The sequence below is a fragment of the Macaca thibetana genome, chromosome 19 (assembly GCF_024542745.1).
Source record: "Macaca thibetana thibetana isolate TM-01 chromosome 19, ASM2454274v1, whole genome shotgun sequence".
In the NCBI taxonomy this organism is placed as follows: domain Eukaryota; kingdom Metazoa; phylum Chordata; class Mammalia; order Primates; family Cercopithecidae; genus Macaca; species Macaca thibetana.
In genome coordinates, this window is record NC_065596.1 from 15738413 (window position 1) to 15748866 (window position 10454).

At 49.3% G+C, this 10454-nt stretch overlaps 1 protein-coding gene and 1 long non-coding RNA gene across 4 annotated transcripts in view; both read right to left on the reverse strand.

The window, feature by feature from the left end:
* HNRNPM (heterogeneous nuclear ribonucleoprotein M) overlaps nt 1-4175 on the reverse strand; it is a 42982-nt gene extending 38807 nt beyond the window's left edge. For all 3 annotated transcript variants that reach the window (XM_050770324.1, XM_050770323.1, XM_050770322.1), the window contains exon 1: nt 4041-4175. In XM_050770324.1, coding sequence (XP_050626281.1) covers nt 4041-4153 — 113 coding nt within the window. In that variant the 5' untranslated portion in view covers nt 4154-4175. The remainder of the gene's footprint in view (nt 1-4040) is intronic.
* The window catches only part of LOC126942911 (uncharacterized), a 600821-nt gene that overhangs the window by 526634 nt on the left and 63733 nt on the right, over nt 1-10454 (reverse strand). The window lies entirely within an intron of this gene.

Here is a 10454-nt window from a genome sequence, read left to right on the forward strand (position 1 = left end):
AGAGAGGCGGACTGATTTACTCCTAGCCTTCTACTGTTCAGCTTTTAAAACAAGCCAACCAGAGCCAAAGCTGAGAAAACCTAGGCATTACAATCATTATAAACTACCAAAGGGACAATTTAGCTTTTAACCCTAGGACTGCAAAATATGGTAATGGGGAAGCCCACTGGAGAACCACCCCTCCCAAAAAAACAAGCAAGCTAATCTTCGCAGGCTAGTATCTCTTTCCCTAACCAGAAAAAAATCAAAGAGCAGAGTGAAAGCAAAGACCTGGCAGCATGCATTCAAATAATCCAAAACCCTGTCTTCTAATCTTGAGCTCACAATCTGACATGCCTCCAAAGTCCTTTTCACCGAATAAACAATCACTTTTTTAAGTACAGCAAACACTCAAATGCATTGTATAGAGAATCTGATTTAAATAAAACAATTCAAATGACTGTTTACTGAGTGGTTACCAAGGTAGTATTATGAAAGCAGCAAGCTGCCTGAGAGTCAGGATGGCCTCCCCTGGAGTCTTTAGATCAAGTTCCGGAACCTGGATTTAACTGTTTAAAACAAAGTTTTCTTGATTGTAAAAACAGAGTCAACCCTAACAGTACCTCCTCGGGAATCTAACCCTAAATACATATTTTTATTTTTAAAAATAACCAATCCATCTGTGTCTGATTCACCCACAAAACTACTCAGGAAGGGGCTGGACATGGTGGCTCACACCTGTAATCCCAGCACTTTGGGAGGCCAAGGTGGGCGGATCACGAAGTTAGGAGATCAAGACCATCCTGGCTAACAGGGTGGAATCCTGTCTCTACTAAAAGAATACAAAAAAATTAGCCAGGCGTGGTGGTGGGCACCTGTAGTCCCAGCTACTCGGGAGGCTGAGGCAGGAGAATGGTGTGAACCCAGGAGGTGGAGCTTGCAGTGAACTGAAATAGCGCCACTGCACTCCAGCCTGGGCGACAGAGCGAGACTCCGTCTCAAAAAAAAAAAAAATAATAATAATAATAAATAAAATAAAATAATAAAAATAAAAATTAAGAAGGGGAGCAAGCTAAGTCACTGAATTTATTTATGATACAACATTTAAACTTTTTAAAAAAACCTATACATTCCCCTAAAATGAACTTTTTTTTTCCTGACTATACCCTAACGCTGAATCTTGACTGACTTTAAATGCAACAGATTTCTCATCAAAATTAAGCAAATCCTCTTCTCACACCCAGGAGAGAAGGAACTGCAAAACAAGATTTCCAACCTGGGTTCCCAGATGGAGCTTGCTAGCTCACTGCATTTTTGGTGCATACTCCACTCCTGGTAGAGACTGAAGTCCAAAGAATCAAGTTTCTATTTTCCTCCTGTCTCTCAAAGGCTTTCAAGATAAAAATCTAAATTCACTGCCCATTAGCTGGCCACCAGTGCTCCAACCTTAAAACGCTACAGCAACTTCAGTGTTTCATTTTGTTTTGGTAGAGACAGGGTTTCACCATGTTGCCCAGGCTGGTCTTGAACTCCTGAGCTCAAATAGTCCTCTCACCTCAGCCTCCCAAAGTGCTGGGATTACAAGTGTGAGCCACTACACGCAGCACAACTTCAGTTCTTAATAAAGCATATACTCAAATCTCTGCTCTTTGGATACTCTCTTCTCTGCCTCTCCCCAACCATCTTCTACACCACTTTCACACGTCTTCCTGTCATGGAGGAACAGGTCCCTGCCGCCAGCAGGTGGCGGGGGTCACCTCCTCCATTCTTTCTACCAAGCAACTCCACTAATTTCTATCACAGCATAATTACCTTACTACAGATAGGTTAATGGTCTCTCCACTCTGCATGGGGTGCAGACGTATAGGCTTCTAAAGAGCTTTCCTTGTTAAGACTTGTAATGAAAAAAAAAAAAAAGTTTTCCACAGGCTCTGTCAAAAATATCCAAGTGTTGCCAGCTTCCTAAACTATCCTCTGTGAAGCCAGTACTACACTTTGAGACTATGAGGCTCTTTCTCACAAGGGCTATTTTATTCTACAACTTGCAGGTTCCAATAGTCCACATGTATTTGTAAAATGACTCAGTCACAAAATGACTATTTGAAAATGGAAGGGGAAAATGGAAAATTTGAAATGCACCCCAGATGCTATAATCTATTAATTTACCCTCTCACCTAGCAAGGTTCTACCAGCAATCCTTCCTGCATACGGTAAATTTATCTTAAAGCCCTCCAAATACCACCCTCAGAAACCCCACCAGCTTCCGTAGATAGATGCTGAAAAAGTCAAAATTAACACATTCCTTCCCAGAGTTTTAAATAGTAAAATGCTGAGAACAGAGGAAGCTTTTCTCTTCATTTCTAAGAGCCAGTAACCATGGTATTTTACTTCTTCCTACCTAAGGAGGGAAAGAATCTAGAATTTTCTCCAGATTTATTATCTAACAATATAGCTAGCACTTAGGGAACGCACTTAACGTAAACGCTCAACTACGCAGGGCACAGCAGCTCACGCCTGTAATTTCAGCACTTTGGAAGGCCTAGGCAGGAGGATGGCTTGAGCTCAGGGGTTTCAGACCAGCCTGGGGAACACCCGGAGACTCCGACTCTTCAAAAAATAAAAAAATTAGCCGGGCATAGTGGTGCTGAGCCTGTGATCCCAGCTACTTGAGAGGCTGAGATGGAAAGATCGCTTGAGCCCAGGAGTTCGAGGCTGCAGTGACCTGTGATCGTGCCACTGCATCCCAGCTTGGGCAACAGAGGGAGACTCTTTCTCAAAGAAAAAAATTAAATATATAAGTGCTCAACCACATTCACTTTTAATCTCCATAAACTAAGTTTCACACATTACAATATGAGGAGAGCAAAATCACAGACAGAAAGGAAAAACGGAGGGAGTATTTAATGGCTACACTTTGCTTCCGATGATGAAAAAGTTCTTGACATCAAGTAGTAACTGTTACAGCATACTGGGTCAGTGCACCCAGTATCCCTGAATTGTAAGCTTAAAAATGGTTAAAATGGCAAACTCTACGTTATGTCTATTTTATTACAATGAAATAAATGTCTGGGAAATTCAATGTGTACCCAGGCTTCTCCCTTCCCGGCCGCTGATCTTGGAGCCAAAACCTCTCTCTCTCGCTCGTGTCTGTAATCAGAATGAATGAGTTTCACCGGGGCACAGGTCGATGCTTCCCCCCTTTAAAGAAACTTTTAAAAGCCAAGAAGTGAAACAGCACCGAGCAGGACTCGAAAAGCTGATGGAGCCTGGAAGGAAATGAACCCGCCTCATGACAGAACAGCTTCCCCAGAAACACGGGAAAAAGGGGATTCCTTCCTCGACTTCGTGTCTGCTTCTGAGGGTGAAGGTTGAGCAGCAGATCCCATCTCTCCACTAATACCTGCGGCGCACCCGGGGAAGAGCGGGAAACAGCGAGGGACTTGAGCCAGGGCCAGAGCGTGGGGCGAGGGGGCTGTGCCGAGAAAGGCACTTCCCGCGGAGCGGGATCGGCGCGCGGGGACTGAGGGGCGGGGCAGGAGGGGAGCCCCCCGACCCGGCCTCGCGGCCCTTCCTGACGCCTCCCCCGCTCGGTTACCGTTGACTGGGGGTGACTGCGCGCGAGACCCCGGGTGCGCACCCCCTCTTCTCCCCCCACGTTACGGATCGGAAAACAGACCCCGGGAGGAGAGGGGGTTGGGGGGTGAAACCCAGCTTCCGAGGTTACCCTCCCAGGGAGCGGTCGGGCCGGCCTCGGAGGCTCTCCCGTCCGGGCCCGCGCCATCAACTACCATGCGCAGCGGCTGGGCCTGAGGCCTCGGCGACGGGGTTGGCCCCGGCCTGGAGGGACTGAAGGAGCCGAGGCTCAAGGCCCGGGATAGGGGACGATTCTGGAGGCTCCCCCGGCTCCCCGCTCACGGCCCGAGACGCCGCCACCCTGGGCAAGCGGTATGGGAACAGCCGGGACCGAGGCCGCGCCGGGGCTAGGCCGCCAACAGACCTAACGGAGCCGCCGGCCGCGGAGAGGAACCCTTACTCCGGGCAAGGGACCATGAGATACTTACCCCTTAGGGCCCGGAGCCCCGTTGCCGCTCGGCACGCCGGGCGCGCCGCTCTCTTCCTCCATTTTGATCTCCGTCGCCGCCACCTCGGCCGCCGCTTCGACCCCTGCCGCCATTTTCTCCGCGTCTGGGCTTTGTGTGAGCGAACGGGCTGCACCGCGCTGCGCCTGCGCGCCCACGTGACCCAACGCGACCAGTAGCACTTGCGCGCGCCGCTGCCGGCTGCCTCCTTGGGCCCACCCGCCCCGGGCCACGCCCCCGCCGCGCGCAGGCGCAGACCGGCAGCTGTTGATCCCTTCACTCTCAAGATAACACTCGCGTTAGGCACTGACTGGTTGTGCCGGGCGCGCGTCCTCGGAGTCCGATAGAGGAAGCATCTCCCCACGCCACCGCCCACACACACACCTAGACCTAGTCACAACCAGAGCTGGAGCAGAGGGGAAGCAATGATCCTGTCTAGGGATTCCTGGAAGTTTTAGATCAAGCTTGTCCAACCCGCGGTCCGGCACACGATTCGTAAACTTTCTTAAAACATTGTGTCTTTTGTGTGATTTATTTTATTTTTGTAACGCAATTGCGCGGTTTTCCAGCGCGAACTTTGTAGGCAACAACGGAACGGCATGGAATAATATCAGAGTATTATCCGTAATTCGCATTATAATTGTAAACAGTTCGGCCAGAAGAAATGGAAAACTGTTAAAATTCACTAATAATGGGGCCAGGCGCGGTGGCTCACGCCTGTTATCCCAGCACTTTGGGATTGGGAGGCCCAGGCGGCGGATCACCTGAGGTCAGGAGTTCCACACCAGCCTGGCCAACATGGTGAAACCCTGTCTCTACTAAAAATACAAAAATTAGCTGGACGTGGTGGCGGGCGCCTGTAATCTCAGCTACTTGGGAGGCTGAAGCAGGAGAATCGCTTGAACCCGGGAGGCGGAGGTCGCAGTGAGCTGAGATCATGCCACTGCACTGCAGCCTGGCAGATAGACTGAGACTCCATCTCAAAAAACAAAAAGATAACTACTGAGTACTGGGCTTAATACCCAGTACTAAGTGATGAAATAATGTGTACAACAAACCCCCATGACAAGTGTTTACCTATTTAACAAACCTTCACATTTACCCCCAAACCTAAAAGTTAGAAACACAAAATTTAAAAAAACATTAATGGCCGGGCGTGTCGGCTCACGCATGTAATCCTACCACTTTGGGAGGCCAAGGTGGGCAGATCACTAGGTCAGGAGATCAAGACAATCCTGGCCAACATGGTGAAACCCTGTCTCTACTAAAAATGCAAAAATTAGCTGGGCGTGGTGGCGGGCGCCCGTAATCCCAGCTGCTGGGGAGCCTGAGGCAGGAGAATCGTTTGAACCCATGAGGAAGAGGTTGCAGTGAGTCGAGATCACACCACTGAACTCCAGCCTGGTAACAGAGCAAGACTCCATCTCAAAAAAAAAAATAAAAAATAAGCATAAAGAGCGAGAGGATTCTGTTGCAATGTTGCATACAATGAATTGTGACAGAATTCAGGGTGTATTCTGTACTAGGCATAATGCCGTATGGTCTTATTTTTGTGTGCACGTGTGGTTTCAGTTTTGTGGTGCTGTGCAGCCTCCAATGTGCCATCTTCCAAGTGCAGACAGTCGAATTGGCGCCATCAGATGTTATGTGTGCTTGTGGCAACTCGGGCAGTAAGATGCAGCGATTATCTTTTTTTTTTTTGAGACGGAGTTTCGTACTTGTTGCCCAGGCTGGAGTGCAATGGCGCAATCTCAGCTCACTGCAACCTCTGCCTACTGGGTTCAAGCGATTCTCCTGTCTCAGCCTCCTGAGTAGCTGGGATTACAGGTGCATGCCACCACGCCTGGCTAACTTTTGTATTTTTAGTAGAGACAAGGTTTCATCATATTGGTCAGGCTGGTCTCAAACCCCTGACCTCATGATCCACCCACCTCAGCCTCCCAAAGTGCTGGGATTATAGGCGTAAGCCACCGCGCCCAGCCTTCAATGCAGCGATTATCAATAATACTTTTTTTTTTTTTTGATACAGTCTTGCTCGGCTCACTGCAACCTCCACCTCCTGGTTTCAGGCGATTCTTCTGCATCAGCCTTCCAAGTAGCTGGGATTACAGGCGCACACTATGACGCCTGACTAAGTTTTGTATTTTTTAGTAGAGATGGGGTTTCGCCATGTTGGCTAAGCTAGCCTTGAACTCCTGACCTCAGGTGATCTGCCCACCTCAGCCTCCCAAAGTGCTGGGATTACAGACATGAGTCACTGCACCTGGCCTACCAATAATATTTCAATCTACCTTTGTAAATGATAGCTGACTGCAACCTTGAACTCCTGAGCTCAAGCGATCCTCCCCTGTTTAGCCTGTCAAGTAACTGGGACTGCAGGTGCACACCACTGCATTTGGCTAATTTTTTATTTTTATTTTTTGGTACAGATAGGATCTTGCCGTTTTGCCCAGGATGGTCTTGAACTCCTGAGCTCGAGCGATCCTACAGCCTTGGCCTCCCACAGTGCTGGGATTACAAGCGTGAGCCACTGTGCTGGTCCTTAAAGGATTATTAAAGACAGGTTAACAGCAAACTAAAACTCTTCTCTATGAAAGTATTGGAATAGATTTGCAAAGAAAACAGTTTTCCTTCTCTCTCTGATTCTCTCTCTTTTTGTAGAGACAGGGTCTCGCTATGTTGGCCAGGCTGGTCTCTAACTCCCTGCCTTCAAGCAATCCTTTTGCCTTGGCCTCCCAAAGTGCTGGGATTTCAGCCATGAGTCACCCCACTGGTCTCTCTTCTTCCTAGCATGTCCTGAGGCAACTGTACATCAACTCCTGGGGCAACAAACACCAAAGTTGGCCTGAGGAAAGATGGGTGTCAGGCTGTACGGAGTTTAGTTGCAGGGGCAGGGAAGGCCCCCTAAGGGGCAGCAGCGCTCATGCGCACAGGTGTGATGCTCTGTTTTTGCAGACCACTGGCGCATCAGTCACCCCATGCGTAGGAGGCTCTGCCCATTTCTCTGGCCACCTGCCCCTCAATCACACTGCTCCAGCCCTGGGGTTCCTCCCTGCTGCTCTTCCTACAGGCTAAGCAGTTTCCAGCCTCTGAGCCTTTGTGCTTAGCTGTTTCCTCCACTCCCATGGCCACACAGCCTTCTCCTTGCCCTTCCAGTCTGGGCAGAAAGTTTTTCTTCCTTTGTGAGCAAGCTACATACCAGGCAGGGATTCATATGGAAAACAGACCTTGAGCAATCAGCCCCTCCACTCTGAGGCTCAGTTTGCCTAACTGCAAATATGGATAATAAGAAATGCACCAGGCTGGGCATGGTGGCTCACGCCTGTAATCCTAGCAGTTTGAGAGTCAGGTGGATCATTTGAGGTCAGGAGTTCAATACCAGCCTGGTCAATATGGTGAAACCCCATCTCTACTAAAAATACAGAAATTAGCCAGGCATGATGGTGGGTGCCTGTAGTCCCAGCTACTCAGGAGACTGAGACAGGAGAATTGCTTGAACCCGGGAAGTGGAGGTTGCAGAGAGCAGAGATAGCGCCACTGTGCTCTAGCCTGGGCAACAGAGTGAGACTCCATCAGAAAGAAAGAGAGAGAGAGAGAGAGAGGGAGGGAGGGAGGGAGAGGGAGGGAGGGAGGGAGGGGGAGAGAGGGAGGGAGAGAGAGAGAGAGAGAGAGAGACACCAGAACTCACCTTTCAGGACTGCCCTGAGCTTTGAAAGCAGACAGATGCCAAGTGCCTTTAAATGTAGAAGAATCAGCAGGCAGAAAGCACTCAAGAAGTAGGTGCTGTTATTAGAATAACTGCATTCTGGGCCAGGCACCGTGGCTCACTGTAATCCCAGCACTTTAGGGAGGCGAGGTGGGTGGATCACCTGAGGTCAGGAGTTTGAGACCAGCCTGGCCAACAGGATGAGACCTCATCTCTACTAAAAATACAAAACTTAGTTGCCTGTGGTCCCAGCTACTTGGGAGGCTGAGGCAGGAGACAATCGCTTGAACCCGGGAGGCGGAGGTGCAGTGAGCCAAGATTACACCACTGCACTCCAGCCTGGTGATAGAGTTAAGACTCTAGCTCAAAAAAAAAAAAAAAAAAAAAAAAAAAAAAAAACAAGGCTGGGCGCGGTGGCTCAAGCCTGTAATCCCAGCACTTTGGGAGGCCGAGACGGGCGGATCACAAGGTCAGGAGATCGAGACCATCTTGGCTAACACGGTGAAACCCTGTCTCTACTAAAAAATAGAAAAAACTAGCCAGGTGAGGTGGTGGGCGCCTGTAGTCCCAGCTACTCGGGAGGCTGAGGCAGGAGAATGGTGGGAACCCGTGAGGCGGAGCTTGCAGTGAGCCAAGATTGCGCCACTGCACTCCAGCGTGGGTGACAGAGCGAGACTCCGTCTCAAAAAAAAAAAACAAAAAACAAAAAACAAAAAACACACACATTCTGCATCTTTCCTGAGTCTTCCTCCAAAAGGAGTCCTGGGGTCACCCCAGCTCCACTTCCTACAGCTCTGGGACCTTACATTAAGGCTTCCCTGTCCTGTGCCTCAGTCTTCTCACCTATAAAATGGAGGTAATAGCCAGGCGCGGTGGCTCAAGCCTGTAATCCCAGCACTTTGGGAGGCCGAGACAGGCGGATCTCAAGGTCAGGAGATCGAGACCATCCTGGCTAACACGGTGAAACCCCATCTCCACTAAAAAAATACAAAAAACTAGCCGGGCGAAGTGGCGGGCGCCTGTAGTCCCAGCTACTCGGGAGGCTGAGGCAGTAGAATGGCGTAAACCCAGGAGGCGGAGCTTGCAGTGAGCTGAGATCCGGCCACTGCACTCCAGCCTAGGCGACAGAGCAAGACTCCGTCTCAAAAAAAAATAAAAAAAATAAAAAATAAATAAAATGGAGGTAATAACTACTTCTTCCCTAACAAGTGACAGTCAGAGGAGGGAAAGACTCAGAACTATGCCTCATCTATAGTGACCCTAAGTCAGTGTGGATATTGTCACCATTTAAACACAAATTGTTTGTTTGCCTTAGAGACAGGGTCTTGCTCTGTTGCCCAGGCTGGAGAGCAGAGGCATAATCATAGCTCACTGCAGCCTGGAACTCCTGGATTCAAGGGACCCTCCCACCTCAGCCTCCTGAGTAACTGTGACCACAGGTGCATGCCACCATGCGCAGTTAATTATTTATTTATTTAGTCAAGACAGGATCTCACTATGTTGCCCAGGCTGGTCTCAAACTCCTAGACTCAACTGATCCTCCTGCTGAAGCCTCCCAAAATGCTGGGGTTACAGGCATCGGCCACCAGGCCTGGCCCATGCTGGGCTCTCTACACTTACTAAAAACTAATAGTGGCTAGGCACAGTGGTGCATGCCTGTCGTCCCAGCTGCTAGGGAGGCTGAGACAGGAAGATTGCCTGACCCCAGGAGGTTGAGGCTGGAGTGAGCCATGATTGTGCCACTGCACTCCAATCTGGGCGACAGAGCAAGACCCCATCTCAAAAAAAGAAAAAAAGAGGCCAGCATGGTCTCTGGACTGGTAGAGGCAAAGTAAGAGGAAATTGTTCTTATGTCTACTTTATTTTTCTATTTTTTATTTTTTGAGACAGAGTTTCACAACATCACCCAGTCTGAAATACAGTGGTGCAACTGATCTCAGCTCACTGCCACCTCTGCCTCCAGGTTCAAGCGATTCTCCAGTCTCAGCCTCCAGAGTAGCTGGGATTTCAGGCACCTGCCACCACACCCCGATAATTTTTTTTTGTATTTTTAGTAGAGACAGGGTTTTGCCATGTTGGCCAGGCTGGTCTCGAACTCCTAATCTCAGGTGATCCACCCATCTCGGCCTCTCAAAGTGTGATTACAGGTGTGAGCCACCATGCCCAGCCCTTATGTATATTTTAAAAATCATTTCTTTTATAACCCTGCTACCTGATTTTCACTTGAAGACCGAGACTTTGCTTCTTCCCATGGGCTTCAGGACAGATCCCTCAAAACAAGCCAGTGGTTTTTTTTGTTTCTGTTTTTTTTTTTTTTTTTTTTTTTTTTTTTTTTTGAGACGGAGTCTCACTCTGTCGCCCGGGCTGGAGTACAGTGGCCGGATCTCAGCTCACTGCAAGCTCCGCCTCCCGGGTTTACGTCATTCTCCTGCCTCAGCCTCCCGAGTAGCTGGGACTATAGGCGCCCGCCACCTCGCCCGGCTAGTTTTTTGTATTTTTTTAGTAGAGACGGGGTTTCACCGTGTTAGCCAGGATGGTCTCGATCTCCTGGCCTCGTGATCCGCCCGTCTCGGCCTCCCAAAGTGCTGGGATTACAGGCTTGAGCCACCGCGCCCGGCCTGTTTCTGTTTTTTTTGAGACAGTCTTGCTCTCTTACCCAGGCTAGAGTGCAATGACGATCTTGGTTCACT